The following is a 25460-nucleotide window of genomic DNA, read 5'->3' as shown; positions in this document are numbered from 1 at the left end:
CTGCTGTTTTCATGTGCCAAATAATTTGTACTAACAGTGAAAGATAAATATCAATTTAAAAATGAAAAACAAAAACACATTTTTTAAACGTTGCATGCGACCAACGAAGGGCTTTTCTTGATTATCATTCCCCCAAAAAGCTCAAAACTGAACATTTGAAAGCCGAGGATGTATAAGACCCAACACAGTTGAAAAGCTATATGAACAAAAAGTACATATACTAGCTGAAGATGACCTTGGAGGCTGATAGTCGACCAGCAGCAGTATCATCCCAGTGCTGTATACACCGAAAACAACATGTTATTAATTTTATGCATTTGAAGCGCTTTTCTGGATTTACCTTCTGCAGAAATGCTCACTGAATTTTAGAAACCAAAACACCAACATCTAAACTGATTATACCCTCAGTCATTATATTGAGCGACGCTGCGGTCCTATACCACACACCAGAAACCTATCTTATGTTGTTTTTTTTTGTCACAACTTTTTGGAATTATGGGTCCTCAATGCAATTCAACTTTGTACCTGTTTGGCTTAATAATTATTTTATTTCAGCTTTACTGATAAATCATATGTAGACGAAACGCGCGTCTGGTTTATTAAATTATAATCCTGGTACCTTTGATAACTAAGATGGTCAAGAACAAGTTTGGAGCAAGAACAAATATCATGTAGTTTGTTCTTTACATTTCGGGTTTTTCTCATTTTTGTTCTGAAAAAAATAAGTATGGCTATATGACTCTTTCATCTTGCAGTAGTATTAAATCAGAAAGCTTTATTACATAAAAAAAAAATAATGTCCAACGTAGATACCACTATCTTGTCTCAGAGAGGGATAAAATCTACCTTGTAAAAAATAACTCTGATATAAACAAAAATATCTGGATACTTGATTTTAGTATTGCCAATATATTTGTAACGTTTGGCGGACGTGTTATTCAACAAACTATCCGCATTTCCATGGAAACAAACTGTGTTACTCTTCTTATCGACTTGTTTCTTTATTCTTATAAAGCTTACTTCATACAGGAACTTCGTAGAACGAAAGAAAAGAAGTAAGCAAAATCCTTAATTTTACTTCCCGCTTTAGAGATGATGTTTTCCACTAAAAATTTGAATATTTTCAAAATGTGGGAACTATGTTGACGCATCGATCCCACCGAACTAAATATATTGGATACAACAGATACAGTTAAGTCTGCCTCATATCTTGACTAAAAGTTAGAAATTGACATTAGTCAAAATCAAAAACTTTACGACAAAAGAGATGATTTCAGCTTTCTTATTGTGAACTTTCCATTTCTATGTAGCAACATTCAGGCACCGCCTGCATACGAAGTATATATCTCCCAATATAAACAATAATCCAGGGCTTGTATTTCCTATCATGATTTCCTTGATAACCACTCAGAAGTATGCTATTAAAACCAAGAGTTCAAAATGGTAAAGTTGAATTCATCCCTTTGTAAACTTTACGAACGCCAACACGAGTTATTGTATATCCGTTTCACAGATGATAGCGGATATATTCATAATGTCGTAATACAATCCCGTTCCCTTTTCACGAATTAGATTTATTACCGGATTTGTATTAACATGAGCAACACGACGGTTGCCACATGTGGAACAGGATCTGTGTACCCTTCCGGAACACATGCGATCTTGTGGGGTTTGTGTTGCTTAGACTTTAATTTTTATACAACCGCAAAAATTGAAAAAATTTTGGTCGTATATTGTTATCACGTTGGCGTCGTCGTCTTCGTCGTCGTCCATCGTCGTCGTCGTCCGAAGACATTTGTTTTTCGCACTCTAACTTTAGTAAAAGTAAATAGAAATCTATGAAACTTAAACACAAGGTTTATGACCACAAAAGGATGGTTGGGATTGATTTTGGGAGTTTAAGTCCCAACAGTTTAGGAATTAGGGGCCAAAAACAGGTCACAAAATAAGCATTTTTCTTGGTTTTTGCACAATAACTTTACTATAAGTTAATAGAAAGCTATGAAATTTTAACACAAGGTTTATGACCTCAAAAGAAAGATGTGAATTGATTTTGGGAGTTTAGTCCCAACGAATTAGGGGCCAAAAGGGGCCAAAATTAAACTAAGTTTGATTTTAACAAAAATGAATTCTTTGGGGTTCTTTGATATGCTGAATCTAAACATGTACTTAGGTTTTTGATTATTGGCCCAGTTTCAAGTTGGTCCAAATCGGGGTCCAAAATTAAACTTTGTTTGATTTCATCAAAAATTCAGTATATGGGGTTCTTCAATATGCTGAATCTAACCATGTATTTAGATTTTTAATATTAAGGACCGGTTATCAAATTGGTCCACATTGAGGTCTAAAGGGTCCAAAATTGAACTTATTTAATTTCATCAAAAATTTACTTCTTGGGGTTCTTTGATATGATGAATCTTACCATGTATTTAGATTTTGGATATTGGAATACCACAAAGGGATAGTATAAGAATTGTCTTTGGGAGTTATGGCTCAAACCGTTAAGAAATAATGTGCAAAAAGGGGGGGGGGAGGGTTTCCAGGTTAATGGACAATTACTTAAGTACAAAACATAATTTAAAAGAAGTGTAAGGTTGGTAATTGAAACTCATTTTAATATCTCACCTAAACTGCTCTTAAATTATGTATATTGGAAATTTGCCAAAACTTTATTATTATAAAATTCCATTGGAAATTTGCCAAACACTTTAGTTTAATGAACTTCATTGGAAATTTGCCAATATAAAATGTTGCATTGGAGTTTTCTTTCTTTGTCCAGAATAGTAGTTAAATCAACTTAAATCATTACTGTATGACATTTTATATTTAATGATGTATTCAAACGAGTAGTTATTGTTGAAAACTCCATTAGAAATTTGAATTGAGATCATTTTTGGAATACCGGTAAGGGAAAGGGGGAGGTGAAAATAAATTGGTGGGGTTCAATTTTTCTTATTTACGATTTCAGAAATGAAAAAGAAAATTTTTTTCAAATATCAAAGGATTAATATTCAACAGCATAATGAATTGCTAAAAAGCAACAAAAAAAAAAAAACATTTTAAGTTCATTAGACCACATTCATTCTGTGTCAGAAACCTATGCTGTGTCAACTATTTAATCACAATCCAAATTCAGAGCTGTATCCAGTTTGAATGTTGTGTCCATACTAGCCCCAACCGTTCAGTGTTCGAACTCTGCGGTCGTATAAAGCTGCGCCCTGCGGAGCATCTGGTTTACTATGTTGATTTTTGTGTTTTTTGTTTATCCTTTTGTCTTTTTGTGTTTTAGCCATGGCGTTGTAAATTTATTTTCGATTTATGAGTTTGAGTATCTCTGGTATCTTTCGCCTATCTTTGATAAGAGAACTACACCTACTGTCTCAATATTTAGATCACTTAAAAAAAAAATAATATAATTTTTTCCATGACATTAGCATGATTAGGTTCAGAAAGTTGGAATGAAATCCAGTCATTCGTGTAAGAGGAGTAACTGTTGTGTTAGTGCGCAAACATCAGTTAAAGAACGATGACGATACAAAACAACGACCACTCGACTAGCTTTAATACAAACTGCTCCAGTAAGTGTCGTAGATGACGATAGTAGAAATATCTTCACAAGACAAAACAAAAACAAGTAACTTAACATGACTCTCTTTTCAACGACGACGGTGCACACACAACATACAGAAAAATTACGAGACACATTTAGTATGCATCTAGTATAAATAATGTTTTCTAGTGAGTACTCTAAATATTGAAACTGTGTGACCGATGGGAATTATCTAAAGTCCATAAGGTAACAAGCAACTGAATAACGTTTAGAAAAAGACATCCATCTATTGCTTCCCTCAACCAATTTGTTTGTAAAATTCAAACATGCATATTTTTACACTACCATTTTGAAACACGAACTTCAATTAGGTGATATACTAAGAAAATAGTAGAATTCTTTTTCAAATGGTTTAATAAAAATAAATAACAATTTGTACATATCTGTAATTACAATAAATAAATAACAATGTGTACATAAATGTTTGTTTATCACAGAAGACAATGAAAGACACAATTGTGACAAGGAAACTTGTAACTGAATTCATGTTCATCGAATAGGTCTATTTCGAGGAGTACACAAACTATACATTATGTATCTATTGATGACATCAAAACAGTGAAACACTTCCCCTTTGTATGTGCCTATCGTTTATTGTTGATTGATATCAATAGTTGAAGCGTTATAAAAAACTTTTTTCCAAACGAAACGAGCTCATACTAACGTTGGTTTCCAAATACATGACATATTGTTTCATTCTGTTCAAGTATTAGTCATTAGTTTGTTAGCTGATCTGAGCAAGTTTTCTATTTGGTATTTCTTTCCTTACCGTCAAATGGTGAGAATAGTAGTTGTAAAGCTTTTTTTTAACATAAACACATCGTCCGTGTTTCTGGACAATCTAGTGTTCCTATTTATTTGTCTTTGATTTAAAGTTTTCTAGTGGTGTAGGAAAATTTTTGTTTTGCACTTTGTATGATTTTTCATAATTTTCTGATATCTTTTTATACCATATTGTAATCGTACCAATTTAGCAGCAATTATTGCACTTGTCAATATATTAAGATACAGAGAACACCTTTACCCTGAAAATTTATGAGAGATGACTTATACAAAACAGTTGTTAATCAAATTTAACTTTGTACCGGTAAAACAAATGTCAGTTTATTGACCATAACGGCCGATTTCGCTTGACTTAGATCTTGACATCGTCTTTTTTGGCAGAGCGTTCTGTTAACAAAATATAATACATTATCTAATAAATGCCGTACTAAATTAATCCATTTAGTGTTCATATAACATTTTCATCAAAACGATAAAAGCGGAAAACTTGTTTAGGATTTAACCATAAATAGTTTGATATTTATAGCCAAATGGCTATGGATATAAGAAGATGTGGTATGAGTGCGAATGAGACAGCTATCCATTTAAGTCACAATTTGAGGTTTGTAGTAATTTGATTCCCGAGTTATATAGACGATATTGATGATATATCATTTTACAAGTGTTTGATATAGTACGTACAAAGTATAAAAACGAAAACATCCACATAAACCTTGTCCTTGCAAATGATTGTCATGGCAATGTTGAATTGTGGGTAAAAACATATCATGTCATTTATTTAAATACATTTATAATACATCTTCTACATCTGGTCCAACATATCCTGCATTGTTTAACTGCCACTTAACATTCATCAGTGGCATTGTTTCTAGAACAGGTGTAGTTGGTGGTGGACGGAGTGTAAACGTTGGTGGCTTACATGAATTGTCACATGGTGAACATGGCACCGAGTTAACTAAATTACCATTTTGTTCCTTAGTGTCAATAAAATGTTTCAGATCGTGAGCATTTGTAGGGTCAATGTGTTTAACGAATCCATTACAATGTTTATGGTTCGTTCCATTCACAAGATAATTGTCAAAATAATTTGGAAATGTAGCATGATCTATCTCTAGGTTTGATCGTCTATCATGATATGAGTACACAGACATCATTGTTATTCGTTTTCTCCTGATTATTGCGTCTTCAGATTCCAGAAAATATGTAAATTTTTCACCTTTGCCCTTCAATTAAAATCGAAATTATTTTCATGAACAATATTCTATCAAATGTATCTTGATTGATTTTTACTTTTGTTAAATTTGTAAATGCTTTCAAATACATGCAGTTTGATATAATTATGTGTTCGTAGTTTGTTTTAAATTGAATATGATTTCCTAAACATACAGCGCTCGGGACACATGTTTAACTGTATATTTTCTGTAAATGATACACATAGTTATGGCTTATACGATAGTTCAGTTCTTTCGTTTTGTAGCATGATTTCTTTGATCAATTTTTGCATCCAAGTAGCCAAGAAGATAATTAACGAAAGGCTACAACTGACATCCCTTCTTGATTAGGCTAACCGGTGAGTCTCATTTCATTATGGATGTTCCAGTTATCTTTGGAATGGTATCGACCGCTTTTATACTGATTATGATACCCTCAATGTGATTTCACACCAAATGTATACTTTATGTACGCGACATGACGAGGGACATCAAAGAACCATTTTGGAGAACCAAAAATCACCCGTGGATTTTAGCGAGGTTCATTTTATTCAATCTTTAGTTTTCTATGTAGTATTAATTCGCCATTTCTCTACTATATAATTGAATTTTACGTCATATCCGGTGGTTATATCAGAGGTAAAATACATTATGACGCACTGTAATTATGTATAATTTAAAGTTTGTTATGTTGCACTTTTATTTGTGATTACTTATGTTCTTTTTTTAGTAGAAATGTTTTCCTCCCACTCATCATTCATGACATATCAATGCGACTTAAACATGTATTTTCTTCAGATGATGAATGTCTATATAAGCATGAACTAATAGTAGTTACCTTCATATTAACATATCCTCTTTCTGACAAATGATATCCATCAAGAATGTCCAAAATGTCTTTACATTCTTTACTGCAGTGAATTTTTAGAGCTAGAATAAACATCATTTTATCATTTGAAAGAAAATATATTAGTTTTAGTACGGAATACGTTCGGTAGTTACGAAATATATACATGTGTTGATTAAACGCTTTGATGTGTGATGTGTTATGGACTATTGTTAGTATGTTCGTCTTCTATTCCTCTGGTCATGGTGTTGTATCGCTTTATGTAACTAATGGACTTTGATTACAATGTGTAATTTCAACATTTTTAGCATACGTTTAGACAAACTCTTTTAAAGCATTGTAATTTAAAATTCAATTGGAAATGAACCATTTTTTTGCATAAAAGAACAAAGCGTAAGGAAAGTAGACAACTGGAGTTGTACTTATTCTTTGATGAAAAAAAAAAATTGTCAAGCACGTAATTATGTTGTTGTTTTATTTAGTTAAGGACAGCAGCAGTTTGTCCTACTTATATTTGTCCTTGTGAAAAAGTTTTTTTAACATCTTAACTGTTTACAGAATTACATGCTTGACCTTTCATGATTAAAAATATAAGGCAACTGATATCCCTATATATGTTGCTAATTCGATCCCAAAAGTGATCCTTATTTCGTCTTGTTTTATATTTGTTTTTACTAATCAGATAATAACGGATTTAAAAAAAAAAATTTCATCTAAAGAAGGATAACTCTAATGCTTAACTGTGCAATGTACCACGCTATTGGATAAAGATATATTTATATAGTATCACATAATGATCAAGGATGATCACTGCTATAAGATCGGTTGACGGATAAACTTCATCCTTACAATGTATTAAGCTATAGTCTTTTGAGTAAGAAGGATTGTATCACATTATAGTTATTCCTAATCACTGTGAAGAAAAGTTGATTTAGGGTAATTGACAAAGCGACAGCAACTCAAATGACACCACAAAGGCATCTCAGGGTCAGAATACGGTCTTCGATATTATAAGATGCCCTAAATATATGTTTATTTCTACGTCCTCTGAAACAAGAAAATTAGTTACAGAATTTAACACAAATTGTCACAAACACTTTTCTTATGAAATCAATGTTGAATTTTCTATTAAACACAGACAGTTTAGTTTAGACTTACGAATTCCAGTGGTTTCCATTCTTGACGCTGTATTTATAGTATCACCAAACAAAGTATATCGCGGCATTTTCAAGCCAACAACGCCAGCTACACATGGTCCTACGAATATATTATATAATATAAAAGTTACAGGGATGCGTTCAAACTGCCGATGCTCTATATATATATTCAGTAAAGTCATACGGACAAAGATGTGAAGTACGGGCTCCTGCAAATTGTAAACCCCTTACAACAAGCATAAATTTAAGTCACGGGATAAAAAAGAGTTGAAAATGTAAAAGAAAACAACCCGACCCGACTAATACTACAACAATTAAATTAAAACAAGTATGATAAAAGTCAGTAGTTAACGAAAACCAATAGCTTTTTTATATCTGGACTGACAGAATGACTATGAATACATGTATAATATGGGTATTCTTAGTAAATTCTAAATTCTTCTTGCCAATAAACACATCATAGAACTCTTAGGAAAGATGGTGTGCAAATACTGATTAATTAACAAAGGTAAAGGAACTACAATGAGTAATGTCCGACAAAAAAACCCAAAAGTAAATCCGATTGTTGGATCATGAAACTTCATCAAATAGATTCATCGCTACAACGTGTTCAATTAAATATCTAATTATTCCTTCACATGTAAGGAAAGGTGCACATTTGGATTAGTGTCAAAGATTTTTATAAAATCTAAATCTGATACTGTCGTTAGTGTCAAAAAGGATCATTTGATCTATGACGTCGGTGAGATATGAACGTATGTGAAGATGGATCTTATTTTTCTTTTCAAAAGTTCGCTCTCTAGTAAATGTTTACCAGAGACCTACTTTAATTTTCGCTTTATTGATATCAAATCATGATAAAATATGAGATTAAATACGGATAGGTATATGAGAATAGTTACATTTTCCTTTTACCTGAGTGTATTCCTATGCGAAGTTTCAGTGTGTCGTCTGGTCTATGCTTAATCCTAAAAGATTTGATGGCTGATAGAAGATGGAGCGACATGGAAGCTATTTCACCCGCATGGTTGTTGCCGTTACGAATTGGAAGTCCACTGACTACCATATATGCATCACCTATTGTCTCTACCTTGTATACGTCATAATGACCAATGATGGAGTCAAAACACGTGTATAAATCATTCAACATATCTATCACCTGTAATATTCGATACGCATGATAGCAATGTGCAATACTGAAGAACATTATATTAAAGACTTTAAGATATGAATAGATAAAACAGTCGACTCTTTAAAATGGTTAAGGTTTCAATTCTATATTTAACAGTTTCAGTATCAAAAACTTTTTTTAAATTATTTTTGTCTTTAGCTTCAATTTATTCGAAGCCTTTATAGGGGTAACACAACGGGTGTCTCATTTGAAGCAGGATCTGTTAACCCGTCCGCAGGACCTGCTTGTGCCGCCTGTGTGTGATAGGGCTCGTTTTGGTAAGTCCTTAGTTTCGTTTGTTGTGTTTTGTGGACTGTTTTATATATATGCGTCGTTTTTTTGGCATTTTGCCTAGGCATTGTTAATTTTTTTTTTTACTTTATCTATGAATAAACCTTCAGGATCTCGCTTCTTCCTTCTTCGGAGTTCGGTATTGTGTTATTTTACTTTCTATTATTTCGAATTCGTTGTGCCTTAAACACTTTGACACATTTGTTTGTTTTTTCACAGCATATGATGGAAGTAGTTCTACAAACTTGAAAAGAGGAAACCAGCACTTTGAATTGACGAATATACTTGAGGTAAATAAAACAACTTATAAAAATTCAATATAAGGGTACTTATGTTTGAAGCTTATTTCTTCATGTGTGAATATTGATAATAAAAAGATACAATATCAGCACTTCATCAATTACCTGCATAGGGGTACTCTCAGCAGATAATGATGTAAACCCTACAATATCACTAAAGTATACTGAAGCACATTCGTAATGTTCAGGTTCTACCATTTCACCGTTCCTTAACTGGTTAGCGACAGATCTGTAACATAAATAACACTTACAAATACAATTACATCAGATTTAAATCAATGCTTCCTGATTAACTAGTTAAAATCGATTGGGTATATTAAACAGGGCTTTGAGTTCAAATTTCAAAAGCATGGCCTTTTCGCGTACTTAACATATCTGAAATTTTCAATAATATGGAAGTTCAAAGATTCTCACACTATTTGTAAAAGTTTACATTTCGTTGTTAAGAATCATGTCGAATTACATGAGGACCTCTGTGTGTTTGGTGAAGTTATTTTAAAAATACTAAGCAGACATACTCACTATAGCTAATAAGGATTGTTTTAAAAAAAACATAAGAAATTTATATGCTTTAAGTTATTCATTATCATTTATTATTTTGATACTGATATTAAGCTTCCTGTCGTAATCCACATTTTATTCATTAAACGAACATTATAATCCAATGTATATAACAGTAGTTTAAATAATGCAAGATACAGTTTAAAAATGTTAATATGTATCTGTCTAAACAATTTGTGTATCTGTCTAAACAATTTGTGTATCTCTCTACTGTATCACAAAAACTAACCGTGGTAACATTCGAAACAACAAATTCTCTGTCATTTTCTTTTCTTCTGACAACTGTTGTGTGCGTTGAGCTACGACTTCTTCAAGGTTATTTGCATATTTTTCCATGATTGCCAACATATTGTCAAATATATTTGCTTTTCTATAGGAAAAAATAAAACATGGTGGTAATTGAAGAGTTTTGTTCCCATTAAAGTTAACATTAACTAAATCGAATTGTTCTAGAAATAAAGATATAAATTCGTTATGGGTTTTTGTTGGCCTTGAGTCTTAGAAATTACCAGTGTAGGATAGTCTTGAAAATAGCATTAGAGTGGTGATCGAATCTCCGACAATATAGTCAAATTACATACATATCATTGATTAATCTTCCATTGTGATTCATTGAAAATGGAGCGGACGTCAGTACCTAATGTACAATTACTCTATTTAGTGTGTATAAAACTGTTTTGCACAAAAACAATCATTTTATATTCAAAAACTTAATGTGGTAAGAAAAATCAGAATTTAATTGTACCAAGAGGACAATCACCACTTTATGTTGAAGAATGAAATACAGTTTTATAATAATTTAAAAATACAACAGTGTAGTATATAATCTTAAATCACTATAACAAAAATTATCTCCAAAGATTATTGGAAAGCTAACATGATTTAAAATGATATACGAATTCGAGTTGCACCAGTTGCACCAGTGGCATCTGTTCTAGAGTTCTTAAGAAGTTATTTCCTATATCAAATATCGAAAAGAACGGTGTACTACTAGAGAAATAAGTGATTTAAAATATATTTTGTTCAGGTTTTTTGTGGCATATGTTTCAACAAAATTCGGAACATTTACTTTTTCATATTTGACCAAATACACACGTTATGCATTTCGTGAAAATTATGAAAATACAGGTTTTTCGTTTGGTATTAAAAACCATGACGGTAGAGGATGATGCTAAATTGGTTGATTCATTGATATGATTTGAAAAATTAACATTCTAGATATGCTCGGGAAAAATTAGTTACAATATTTTCGTAGTTTTTGCGAGAATGTCTTCTTCGCTGGACAACCTTCAGTGAATAAAGTTATGCAAAACAATCTTCTAGGGTAATACCTACTACACATATTGACATAGAGGCAGTTAGAGGAAAATTGAAACATTATCTTCAGAAAAATCCCAATTCGTAGAAAGCAGTATCTATTGTTAAGATTACCTTGCAATTAAAAATGAACATTGAAGAAGTACTTACAATCCTTGGTGCATTGGCTTAAGTCTGTATTTAATAAATTTAAAATCAGGCCTTTGTTCAGGATCTTCATTCCAACAGTCATGTATACAAGTAGAAATGTATTCCTCACACATAAGTAAATTAGTATTCGGTCTGTATGGTGGATCTTCACCCATTTTTACTCGGTGTATAATTTCTAAAACAAACAAAAAAAGATTTTGATTTTTTAATGATTGAATTCAAAAGAAAATTATATTCTTTTAAGATAGTTTGTGTTCATGCAATATACGAGATAATTTTCATAAACACATATTTGTCAAAAAAACAAATCTGTGAGCTGGTGAAATAATGTATTTATCAAATAACATGTTTACAAATACTAGTACGTTAGGTGAAGAATTTGATTTAAAATAAACTGATTTTTAATACTTTTTTTTACCTTAAAAGTTTTAAGTTTTTGTTATCTATCATATTTTCATTAAATCTTTCTTTAAAAGCGCTTATGAAATACATTGATATATTTTTTGTTATTTGTAAATATTATGTTTTGTAAATCTTAGGATAAATTCTAATATAGGAAGGGATTATATATTGTAAAATAATGTTCCATAATTCAGCATAAAAACTTAAATACCTTTTGGAGCAAAGTCTGTTCGACCCCACGGTCCAAGTCGTCCATGAATTTCATACATAATGATGGCAAATGAGTAAATATCTCCTTTTGGGGTTCCATAATTACTATTATACTTGTTCCGTAATAATTCTGGTGCCGTCCAAAGTAGACCTATGAAGAGAAAAGGAATAACATTTACATTTGCTTCTATCTGATAATTATTAGTCTGTTTCAGTGTGTATCATTTTTAATTGCACACTGTTCTTTTTTTATCTATGTTTCTGTCCATCTGGTGAGGTAAAATCTCTAATTAGGCATTAAAATTAGAAAGATCATGTCATAGGGAACATGTGCACTAAGTGCCAAGATGATTGAACTTCAACTTCGTCAAAAACTACCTCGACCAAAAACTTTCACCTAAGGCGGGACAGACGGACGGACGAACGGACGAACGGACGCACAGACCAGAAAACATAATGTCCATAAATGGGGCATAATTAACAAAGGATATTGATATAAACAGTGAAAGTTAAGTAACACTATAAAATAAATTGATAGTGTTTAGCATTTGTTTGATTATGTACGTTTAATCATGCTGATAATTTTTGCTTACCTACAATATTTTTTTTTATTTTTTTATGTTTAATCAACGATTCACTTTCAAAAAATCTTAAACCAGATTAAATGAGGTATACTAATATGTTCACCTTTTCTTTTTATCGACTGTAAACTCATGCAAAAGAAATTGGTCAAACACCACATGCATGGTTCATTGTAAATTTGCTACTGGGCGTTTACGAAGATAAACCAATAAGTCGATCAAAATTAATTGTAATTGTCATTGCTTCTTTTGTAAAGTGTTGCGAAACTGTTTACCTTCACAATTACAGAAACTATCACTCTTGTGCTGCGTGGTATTGCCAATCAGTTGTTGTAAACCAAAGTCAGATACTTGAAGAACCCATCTACTATCTACTAAACAGTTGGAAGACTTCAAGTTTCCATGATACTGCAACTCACTTTCATGTATAAATATCATACCCTGTAACATTAAAAAAGATGAATTATTCATTTTAAATGTATATGTACTGTGTGGTTTATTTGTTTATTTACTCAATCTCCGCTAATTAATATACAAAATTACTGACACAAAGCAATTGATTAGAAGTGAGCTTTTAGTTCACATCAAAATAGCTGAGCGTTATTAAAAAGGTACAGCAGTATTTCAAAACTCTGATTCTCAAATGAGCCAGAGCTTTCAAATACATGTTCATATTCACTGGTATTTCTAGTATTGTATATTTAAAAAGTACGATTTTCTATTTGATTAAAAGATGTCCTCTTAATTTATATTGTTCTTTTGTAAGGAAACTGAGATTGAGTTTTGCCACAATAAGTTACATTTGTGTAGTTGTATTAAAAACACAAATTACAACAATGATGAAACTAAACGAAATGTCAAAGAATTATGTTAACAGTAATGAACCAATATTAAATCATCCTAAATAATGTCAGTTGATAAGGTTGTCTTCATTTGTTAAAGGAAGTGATCAAACTTCATATCGATCGAATTGAAATACTTATTAGTACGGGAAAAAGCATATCAACATCTAAAAAATCATTTCAGTTGAATTAAGATTTAGATTAATACTTTTAAATAATACTAGAACACACCCGCGAAATCGCGGGCATAAGCTTGTGAACTGTTGTAGGATTATTTTTTGTAAAAGGTATTATGTATGGAGAATTTCATAAAAGGTATCAAAAGCCCTCTCCCTTTTCCCAGAGTCCGATATTTGTTTCGTTTCTGTTAAATTCAATTATTTTCGTGTGTCTGGCCTCAGACCACAGTTATTCTTCTCCTTTGCTACAATGCTTCTTTTTGGTAAAAGTCAAATCAAATTAAAAATGCTTCTACATGTAGGTCAATCCATCAGTGCTTTTATTCTTTTTAGAGCCTTATTAACATGCCAATGGAAGGGTATGAATCATGTATAAATGGCTAAGACAGACTAAGGCTAATTTGAGGGATGGTCGGAGGGGTCCTCATCCCGGAATCCCGGGCTTATAACCATGAGATGCCGAGATGCAGAATTTAAAGAAATTCATATCCCGAAATTCCGAAATCGAAAAATATATTCCCGGATCCCGTAAGGATCAATCCCCAAATCCCGAGCTTAAAAACACTCGAACCCGACGCCCCGAAAAAGGTCATGCCTCCCTCTCATCTCTACCTTACTTTCATTTTTGCCAAATCACTATTTTCCCTTTCAACAATAAATGTTAATGCCCCATTTATGGGCATTATGTTTTCTAGTCTGTCCCGCTTCAGGTTAAAGTTTTTGGTCGAGGTAGTTTTAGATGAAGTTGAGCATGTTTTACCGTTATTTTAATATGTATGCAAGGATTATGACCCCTTAAATAGTAAACATTTCAAAGAAAACAGTACACAGAATCAGGGACTTTCTATACTAACATAGAAAGTCCCTGACAGAATACAGAGAGTCTCTATATAATAAAATCGTATAATCGCAGTTTACATGTAGATAAACGCGAAAAATAATTGTCCTCTCTAAAGATGTATAATAGTGGTGATTCTTGCGATCTAAACACCATGATACGAAGAACGCTCTGAATGGCTTATTTATGTAGTTTTAGATGAAGTTTAGCATGTTTTACTTATCTTAATATATATATATGCAAGTGGTATGACCTCTTAAATGGTAAACATTTCAAAGAAAACAGTAGACAGAATCCGAGACTTTCTGTACTAACATAGAAAGTCCCTGACAGAATACAGAGAGTCTATATATTAAAGTAGTATAATCGTAGTTTACATGTAGAATACGAAAACTAATTGTTCTCTGATCTCCTCTCTAAGGATGTATAATAGTTGTAAATCTAAACACCATGATATGGAGAACACTCTAAATTAAAATTTAGATCGCAGAGCAGAAACCACAACTATTATAGCTCCTTATAGACGACAACTATTTCTCGCATTTATCTACATGTAAACTACGATTATACTACTTTAATATATAGAGACTCTCTGTATTCTGTCTACTGTTTTCTTTAAAATGTTTACTATTTAAGATTAAATATACCAGTTGCATATATATTAAAATAAGTAAAACATGTGACACAAGTACAGCCAATCGAATGATAATGATGGATAACAAAAATGAGAAATAAATAAGCCGTTTAGAGTGTTCTCCATATCCCAGTTAACACAAAAATATTTTGTTTATGTTTTTAAAACATTTTGAAAAATGTTGTGAAAATATCGTAGAAAATATTAAAATAACGTGCCATTGTATGGTTTCACAAATATTTTCAAAACATTTTCTATAACATTTCCAGAATATTTTTAAGACATCATTAAAACGTTTCTAAATTTTGTTGACAATGTTTGTAAAATGTTTTATAAATGTTTGTTTTATATTAAAATATCCTTGAAACATTTTTAAAACATAAAACAAAAATGTTTTCCAGGAAATAATGTTGTGAAAATGTTCAAAAAACATTTTACAAAATGTTTTAATAATGTTCATATTCTCAAAACATCATTTAAATGTTATATGAATATCATTAGAAAAATGTTTTTTAACATCATTATTCAAACGTTTTATAAAATATTATAAAACAGTTGATCGTGTTTGAATATGGGGAGATCCTGGGTTCCCGCATGGAGCTATAATTATGGTTTATCTAATTCCAAATATTTCACTTCAACTTTGTCTAGTTTAGTGCATGTGGCCACTTTTCTCATAATCCTAGATCTCCATCTGAAAAACAACTGCTGTCATACTGATCTTTACCCAACATTTCATTTTACAATTGTTTGTTGATTACAGTTGAATCAGCATATATTTTATTTACTTTTGTCATATTTAGATTGATATCTCATTGACATAACCCTATTTTTTGTATTTATTAAACACGTAATATTATATAGTTTGTCATGGTTTTACTTACAGAAAGGTATTCTTTTTTTCTGATTTTAAATATCTTTGCGCATTTTTTTAAAAGTATTTTTTGATCTCATGTTTGATCACAGGTACCGTCAGACATTTTTCTGCTGCTGCATAGTTTTTTTTAACTGTTTTCTCTGCTACCTTATAAATAATTAGTCAACACTATACAAGATAGAACTACAATTATAAATGCAAAACATTTATTCAATATTTTCATATCACTGTTCTTTTTCAAAGTTTCCTTTGTTCCATTCTTTTTATTTCCTTTGACATCTGCTGGCTTCTGTAAAATAAAGTGTAAGCAAATTAGTCCTTCAGTTTAGTGATTAAACAAGTGGCTGAAATTTCAGTTAATTTAATCAAAATTACACTATAAACTATTTCTCTTCATTAAATCCAGCGGTTTTACAAAAATATATTGAAAAGTGTCAACTTATCAGTGTTAATTGATTGTGAAGCAACAATTGTAGCTATTTTATACATCTAGAGGTTTTTTTTTATTATTAAACAAGTGTAACGGTAAATTTCACCAGTTTTTAAAATAAGACACTATAGTTTTCTCAACTATAAAGAGTAGCCAGCCATGAAGAACACATTTTCTTGGTCTTACATAGAAAAAAAAAGTTTTGTAATGGTTATTGTATATTTTTGTGCAAATACATGTAATGTAGATTGAGGATTTAAAATAATAAATACCTTCATAAAATTTGCTCTTCCAGGATATTTGTAGTCATTTCTAAGCTTATATTCTTCTTTAAAATCCCCATTTCCATTCTCCATTTTAATCTGCATTTCAGAAAATTTATCATAAATTTTGGAACGTCTAATTGATCCTACAAAAGTTAAAATAAACAAATGAATAAAATATAAGTTAGAAAAAGTCACAGTGTAATGGTCAGCTACAAAGGCCACAACATTTAAAAGTGAACAGTCCACCCAAAGTGTTATTCAAATTGGTTAAAGCTTTTTTGAGTTAGTGTCGGACATGTTGACGCAACAGATAGAGGAACCAACAGGCCGACCGACAGACGGACACAGTATACATTACCATAATACGTCCTGTAAAGGCGTATAATTTAAACAATTCTAACAATGAAAGGAATGGCATAATTTATAAAGTTTAACGAAAAAACAAATTTGTCAGAAATGAACCGGCAACTACTGAATCAAACTCCTGTCTTGGGATCGGCACATAAATAATTATCTGGCTGGGCGATAGGTTGTAGGGCTCAACACAAAAGTACAAGTTACAAAAACGTAAAACAAAATATTAAAGAGGCAACAACACTCGCTTTGTCAAATAGCAAAAGCTTTGATAATCATTGCGTATTTGAGATTCCCTTGATAAGTAGATGTGTAGCCAGCGATGGAGCAAATAAAGTATTGCTTATATAGCCCTGTCTGTTAAAGCAAATAATGGGCTGACTTGTAATGCTTATATCAGAACTTTTCAGACATGCTCAGTGGTTACAAGTGATTGCATTTATAGACTTTAAAATAATATAAAAAACCCTTAAGTTTAACCCTGTTTGTATAATTCTAATGTTCACTGGACATACACATCACAACATCAAGGCAGACTAAATTATCATCATCCCCCTTTTTGTAATATACTTGCTTACACTCGTATTTATTCTTTGAATATATTAAACAAATTAACCAAGATATTTTCAGAAGCATAACAATGATTTATAAATGTGAACTAGTGTCATATCTTACCAGTTTTAACGCATGATAAGGTTATTCTTTATTTTGTACGTTTCCTTTGTCTTTGTTTACAGCATGGCAATAATTAAAACTTCCGGTTACTGGTTTCAAAATTCCTTTGGATCATGTCCGTTGATCATCGGGAACAGTTAGATTTAAATGTGTAAACGTTTGATGTCGGTAGTGGATATAAAATCCGGAAAATTGCAGTGCGTGCACTATATAATGCTATATATATTTGGGATCGAGGTACAGCTCCAATCTCTGTCATTTATTAAATAAAATAAAGTATTTTACAAAACCTAAATCAATGTTTGAAAAATATTGTTAAAACATTTTCTATTAAATATTTTTTTGTAAATGTATTCATAATATTATTTTAGAATGTTGTTAAAATATAAGCAACAAAATGTTTTATAAAGTCATTTTCTCAATATTAATTGCGAAACATTTTTAAAATGTTTTGGGGTAAATGTGTTCATAATATTATTTTAAAATGTTGTCAAAATATTAGCAACAAAATGTTTTATAAATTCATTTTCTCAATATAATGCGTTCTCAACTAAAATTTCAAATTCTCATGTACAGTTTTTTTCATACATTCCGTGAAATAACTAGGAAATAGCATATGTCAATGAAAAGATGCTAATTTTGAATAATTTGTCAACGTATTTCTCAATTTTTTAATTGCTTTCATATTTTGTATAAGGTAGCATCTTTTTATAGTACATATGCTGTCTGTTTGATTTTATATGCTTCCAGCATTAAAATTTGATGCAGATGCTGTTGTTAAAATAATAATGTACTGGAGCATCTTACTTTTACTAGGATGCTACAACATGTAGTTTTGCATATATATTTTTTTAAATATTTTTTTATTTTTTGGGGATGCTGGATTTCCTATATATTGAAATGCTGGCATCCCGTTATTTTGGGATGCTGGCATCCCGTTTTATTGGGATGCTGGCATCCAGTCATATTGGGATGCTGGCATCCAGTCATATTGGGATGCTAGCATCCTGTTTTATTGAGATGCTAGCATCCAGTCATATTGGGATGCTGGCATCCCGTTTTACTGAGATGCTGGCATCCCGTTATTTTGGGATGCTGGCATCCCGTTTTATTGGGATGCTGGCATCCAGTCATATTGGGATGCTGGCATCCCGTTTTATTGAGATGCTGGCATCCCGTTTTATTGGGATGCTGGCATCCCGTTATATTGAGATGCTGGCATCCCGTTATATTGGGATGCTGGCATCCCGAAAAAGCTGGATGCTGGCATCCAAAACTGTAGGAGTGCAGACATCGCAAAATATCCGAATGCAGTAATCCTACAAGTTCTGTTTGATATACTGTTGGCCGAATTTCTATAGATGTACTCCATTGCATAATTTTGTGTAATGCAAAAAATAAAACAACAACAAAAATCCGTTTGTTGTTTTCCTCCCAACACTTTATCTAATGACGTCAGGGATATTATGACGTAAGAGGTGTTTTACCATCATGCGTAGAGATTCATGTAGAGACAGTAAACATGATAAGAAATCAAATCTCAAGAATCACTTATACCGATATAAATATTTTTTGAAAAGTAATAAAAACAGGTAACCCTTTTAATATTCTCTTATTTGTTAGTTTTTCTTATGTTTAATACTGAAAGCGCTTGCACTATTTTTCTACGCTTATTGCGGCAAATCCCACCCGCATGACGTCATATAAAAAAGAATGTTTTAAAAAATCGGCGAAGTGGACATGGTTGCAAGGGGAAGGACGAAAAACACTTTTTTGGCCAGTATGCCGCAATTTATTATCATTTTGATATAACAGAAACATATACGCAATAGAACGCTACTCATACAGGTAAGACAAAGTAGATTTGCTTATATTTTACATGCACTTCGTAGTCCGAGATTTCTCAGATTTAGCCATTCATCATAAGGAATTTCTACTCAACTCGACAACTGTATGTCTGTAATGGTTTCATATATATATTATCAGATGTCGAATTTTTCTATAGGAGACGATTTGGCTTGTGCCCGTCCGACATTACTCTGACGTCCTACGCTCATGGGCCTAGCTTGTCTTGCAAAACAGCTGTTTGAAGTCCGAGCAATCTCGGACGCATTTCAGTGACTTGATACGCCAGCCGGATAATATAATTCTGATTACTTCCAGAGGGAAAATTACAGGCTTAAATGGTTAGGCAACAATGATTAATGTCAGTCGCCAGATTCTCCCATGTTGTCGGGGAGGCCGATGCACTTCGATCCGTTTGTGGTAGCCAATGGTGATTCCAGAACTTTCTATAAATTGGATTTTTTTTGGGGGGGGGGGGGGGGGGCACTGACTGCCATAACAAAGGGACCCGCTAAAGTCATCTTTTAGTGTTTACCTCAGTCTGTATAATAAACAAATTTTTTTTCACACGAAAAAGGAGGGGGGCTGGATCCGCCGATGGTAGCGATGAGCCTCCAAGACAGACATACTTTAATATGACTTTGAGAGTTTTTACCATTTTTTTTACATCGAGTCTATGAGAGAGAAATTATGACTGTAACAGTGCTTAGTGCCAAATTACCAAAAAACTTGAAGGAAGACTATTTCTGTATTAGGGTAGGTATGGAAATAGGAAATACACATATATTTTTTTTATTTTGCATTATGGAAATATGTACTTTTTCATGAAGTTATGAATAGTTTTGACAAAAATATTATCGACATAAACCCCACCGAGACGATTAACCACCATCAATATGGCCATGGCCAGTAAAAATATTGGGTCCGCAAAATTAATTTGTTTACCCCTAGACAACCTATAAGAAAACCATTAAAATGCATCACTGGTAAGAGTCCTTTGAGTTCAAGAAAAATAAAGTATGAAAAACTTAATTTCAGATTGATTTTCGGTCTAGAAAATTGAAAGTGTTTGCCTTTTTTTTTGCAAGGGTCTAAAACCATGCAGTTAACTTGTGCCCGTCCGAGATTACTCTGAGTCTTGACTTCCTACGCTCATGGGCCTAGCTTGTCTTGCAAAACAGCCGTTTGGAGTCCGAGTAATATTTGAGTAATGGTAAGATTGCTAATGAGACAACTCTCCACCGGACTGAGACCAAATAATATAGCACTAATATGACTAAGCAGTTTACAATTAAATGTCGGCATATGGCCTCCAACAATGAACAAAACTCATACTGCATAGTCATATATGAATCAGATTGAATGTAAAATTTGAAATACTATGTTTTAAAAGAAAGAAATGCTTATCATGCATAACAGATTTACCGATTTCAAAATAAATTTACTCTAATATATATACATTTTGTACTTAGCTTACTGGCAGGAATTAATAATAATAGGTTACATGTATAGTTTTATGGGTCAAGCTAGTCTTACAAATATGGCCCGGAGTCATCTTTTCATAAATGATTTTAAGCTGATATTTACGTGATTTATTTCTTTTTTTTTTAAACGAAGCTCGGTGGAAGCTTGATAATAAAAGCAATGCATATATATAGCAAATTTGCAAAATAAATGAAAAGAAAATACGAAAATTAAGGAAAATGTAAATATCGCTACAAGAGTTTTGTGTTCCAGGACTAGGCTAAAATAAAAAAAACAACACACAAATTCAAAAAAGGTGTTAACCGAATACACCCTTAGATGGGAATTAAATTTCACGAAAGTCGCTAAATACATGTAGGATGTATTTCTAAAAAAAACACTTTTCTCCCTTTCATAATGTACAGTATAGACCTGGATGTTGTTCCATAAAAAAATTTGTAAGGGTTCCGCGGAACCCAGTGTCTCGCCTACTTTTGCTGTTAATCACACACTCATCAAAAATGATGAAAAAAATCAATAAAATTATTCCTCTCGATACTATCTTTTGATTGTCAGAAGCTTCTGTCCAAGTTTGGTAAAAATCCAGGCTAGTTTAAGAATCTTAAAAATGTTTTAAATACTTTAACTGCAGACTGTATGTAATGTTAACTGGAAGAAAAACTAAGTCCATTTATAAGTAAAATACGGGAAAAATGGAATTTTATTTTTACAAAATTTACTTCTGGATACTATTTTCTGATCATAAACAAGCTACTGGCCAAGTTTCTTACAATTCCAGGATAGTTTAAGAAAGTTATTAAAATTTTAAAAACTTTAACCACAGAGTGAATGTAATGTTTCCTGGCAGAAAAAACTAAGTCCATTTATAAGTAAAATACGGAAAAAATGGAATTTTATTTTTACAAAATTTACTTCTGAATACTATCTCCTGATCATAAACAAGCTTCTGGCCAAGTTTTGTACATTTCCAGGATAGTTGAAGAAAGTTATTAAAATTTTAAAAACTTTAACCACAGAGTGAATGTAATGTTTCCTGGCAGAAAAAACTAAGTCCATTTATAAGTAAAATACGGAAAAAATGGAATTTTATTTTTACAAAATTTACTTCTGGATACTATCTTATGAACATAAACAAGCTTCTGTCCAAGTTTCGTACAATTCAAGGATAGTTTAAGAAAGTTATTAAAATTTCAAAAACTTTAACCACAGAGTGAATATTTGTGGACGCCGCCGACGACGACGACGCCGACGCCGACGGAATGTAGGATCGCTATGTCTCGCTTTTCGACTAAAGTCGAAGGCTCGACAAAAATCAATTGAACTAGTGGTTCATATGTCAAATGTATGTGTTTTGAATAGTAACAACAGGCATATATTGGTGTGGAAAACTTAATTTAAAAGAAGTTTAAATGAAGGTTTTCTTCGAATAATAATGCGTTTTTTCGTTCCCTAGTGGTGTGATGTTACAACGAAAATTTATTGTTGATAATATTTCATATAATTATTTATTTCTCTTTTCAGCATTTGTAAAGAAGTGGCTTCACCTTTCTGGTTACTATTCATGTGTTGTGTATTAATGTATCGCAACACTTTATAGTTATTGGACAGGTTAAACTCAGACGACGAATCATCCAAACAGCACCAGATCTTTTGTGATTCCAGCTGATTTCAGATCACTAGCAATACATGATAATAGAAAGTTTGAAAGTTCCAGTTCGTGTAACTGATTTGATTAAATGATTAACAAATATTGAAATTTTAAAATACAGAAAAAAGATACAAGTTTAATAATGATTGTAATAAAGAAAATGTAAGTTTTGTTAATAAAATGAAAGGCTCAAGTACTAGAAGATCCTGACATGATGTACTGACTCATTGGAAGATGTATACAGCAAGTCCAGAGATACTGACAATATCCAGTACGTACAGATCATAGACATTGTGCACTAGTATCAATAATAGATTATTTTTAAATATTGCATTGTGGTACACGTTTTATTGTATACAGGCAATTGCGGGAAACAAATCTCCTTAATTTATACATTGGATGCCAATGGGGTTTCTCATAGACACAAAACAAAATTATTATGCAGGTTTAAATATAACGCACCTCATATTTAGCAATTTAATAAAGGTACAGTCACCAATCCGTTTTGAAGAGTGTTTGTCTTGGATGACTTAGTTCATCAGAAATTCCCAAGGTTAATGGTCATTGGGCAAATTCATTTGATTGATAAAATGCCATACAAGATGAGCAGCATTTTTTTTTAAATTTTGTCCAGTTGATTTCTGAAAGCCTTGGAAACTACTGAACTTGATATGATTTCAGCTGGCAATTGCATTAAGCTTATTTAAAAAAAAAATTCTATGAACATTCGAAACATGAGCATATCAGATTTGAAAATTATAGTCCTGATGTCATCATATATAAATGTATTGTCTCGAGACCACAATAGTCAATAACATGTATACCTCATGTCTTACATAATGGTAATCAAATTCAGAAAAATAACATTAAAATTGGCTAATTATTGGAAACTTACCGGTAGTACATTGACATGGTTTTATAAATATCAAATTGTTGACATCAGCATTCACATGGTCAACTAGCACTTTACAATTCAGACTCAGTTTGTTGGTCAAGTATACATTTCACACTCTGACCTATGATGTCACATTCTCAATATGCATTAAACTGGCCACTGGACATGAACAAAGAATCTTCCCGGCATTCATCAGTAGCTTTTTTTTTTATGTTTACTTGATTGTTTTCATATCCATTCAACACACATCAAAACCCTAGGAAATGTACTGGGTGATATATTGGTGGATTAATACTAAAATCCAATTGATTAGAAAGCAGCATTTAAATTCGTGTCATAATGAAAAATGGTACATGTCTGCAAGGTTGTGATGCCAGAATCCCTATATTTTGGGAAGCCAGCATCCGGATATTTTGGTATGTCAGCATCCAGATATATTGAGATGCCAGCATCCCGATATTTTGGGATGCCAGCATCCAGAAATATTGGGATGTCAGCATCCAGATATTTTGGGATGCCAGCATCCAAATATTTTGGGATGCCAGCATCCAAATATATTGAGATGCCAGCATCCCGATATTTTGGGATGCCAGCATCCAGATATATTGGGATGTCAGCATCCGGATATTTTGGGATGCCAGCATCCGGATATATTGGGATGCCAGCATCCGGATATTTTGGGATGCCAGCATCCAGATATGTTGGGATGTCAGTTTCCGGATATGTTGGGATGCCAGAATCTATAAATAATTGGAAACCAGCATCCAAACGTTGAGGTATTCAATATGAAATTAAAAGAATTACATCAGCATCTATCAAAGGTGAAGATGCAATTTTAATCGTTTTCTTCATTATCCGCAGACACTTTTTTGAAATATGCTATGTACAGAAATAAGAAGTGCTTTTTATACAAACAATTTCACAACTACAAAAGTTGTTAATATAATCGAGAGAGCATCCATAATCTTTAAGACCCAATAAAATTCATTATGTAGCATCTACTATTCATAGAAATAAATGAATCAGTATGATTTTTGGTAAAATGAGCATATGTTGATACTTAAACAAATGCAATATAGTAGAAATATTCTGAATATGGAACATGGCCGTAACATTTTCTCTGGACATTGAAAAATTTATTAGAATACAACATAATTTTACCTTAAAAATTCAAAAATTGTCAAAAAATTCTCTTTAAGCATATGAGAATTACAAATTTTAGTTGAGAACACATTATATTAAAAGCGTAACGTTTTCAAAATGTTTTCATCAAATATTATGAAGAAATGTTGTTAAAATATCTGAAAGGCATGTTATTTAAACATTTCATGAAACATTTTTAGAAAATATTTTTAAAACATCGGAGTGATATTGTTAAGAATGTTCTACTTATATACTTTTAAAATGTTTTTCAGAGGTAGAACCTACATATCTTCTGAACATTTATAAAACATTCATACAAAATATCTTAAAAAATATTATCGAAAACATTTTTATGAATATTCTTACATCATTGTAAAAATATTTTCAAAAAATGTTTTAAATAAATGTTTTAAAAATCAAAGAAAAAATATTCACATAACATCACGAAAATATTTGTTTGACAACGTTTTGATAAGACATTTATACAACCTTATAAAAATGTTTTGAAAATGTTTTGTGCTACCTGGGATCATGGTGTTTAGATCGCAAGAATTACAACCATTATACAATAGGTGTGGTTTCTGCGATCTAAACACCATGATATGGAGAACGCTCTCATTGGCTTATTTATTTTTCATTTTTGTTATCTATTATACGATTGGTTATATTTCTGCATGTTTCAAACCGGAAGTCTTATCTATGACTAAAAGTCAGTCCGATGACGGAATCATATCCGGACTCCTTTTTGTCGTTTTCTCC

General features: G+C 31.9%; 1 protein-coding gene and 1 long non-coding RNA gene across 3 annotated transcripts in view; both read right to left on the bottom strand.

Annotated features, from left to right (window-relative positions):
- Nucleotides 1-3946: 3946 nt before the first annotated feature.
- LOC143046193 (guanylate cyclase 32E-like) overlaps nt 3947-25460 on the bottom strand; it is a 94887-nt gene continuing 73373 nt past the window's right edge. For both annotated transcript variants that reach the window (XM_076219234.1, XM_076219235.1), the window contains 9 exons: nt 12866-13031; nt 12011-12160; nt 11398-11572; nt 10160-10300; nt 9475-9598; nt 8524-8767; nt 7610-7708; nt 6443-6534; nt 3947-5616 (listed from right to left, as the gene is read on the bottom strand). In XM_076219234.1, the coding sequence (XP_076075349.1) occupies nt 5182-5616; nt 6443-6534; nt 7610-7708; nt 8524-8767; nt 9475-9598; nt 10160-10300; nt 11398-11572; nt 12011-12160; nt 12866-13031 (1626 nt within the window). In that variant the 3' untranslated portion in view covers nt 3947-5181. The remainder of the gene's footprint in view (nt 5617-6442; nt 6535-7609; nt 7709-8523; nt 8768-9474; nt 9599-10159; nt 10301-11397; nt 11573-12010; nt 12161-12865; nt 13032-25460) is intronic.
- On the bottom strand, nt 16150-17839 carry LOC143047083 (uncharacterized). The gene is made up of 3 exons (XR_012969399.1): nt 17686-17839; nt 16663-16799; nt 16150-16249 (listed from the first exon to the last, which is right to left on the bottom strand). It is a non-coding gene; the product is annotated as an uncharacterized LOC143047083 (long non-coding RNA).

This window comes from Mytilus galloprovincialis, chromosome 9, assembly GCF_965363235.1.
Source record: "Mytilus galloprovincialis chromosome 9, xbMytGall1.hap1.1, whole genome shotgun sequence".
In the NCBI taxonomy this organism is placed as follows: domain Eukaryota; kingdom Metazoa; phylum Mollusca; class Bivalvia; order Mytilida; family Mytilidae; genus Mytilus; species Mytilus galloprovincialis.
The sequence above is the reverse complement of the archived record's forward strand: the minus strand, read 5'-3'. Positions and strand labels throughout refer to the sequence as shown.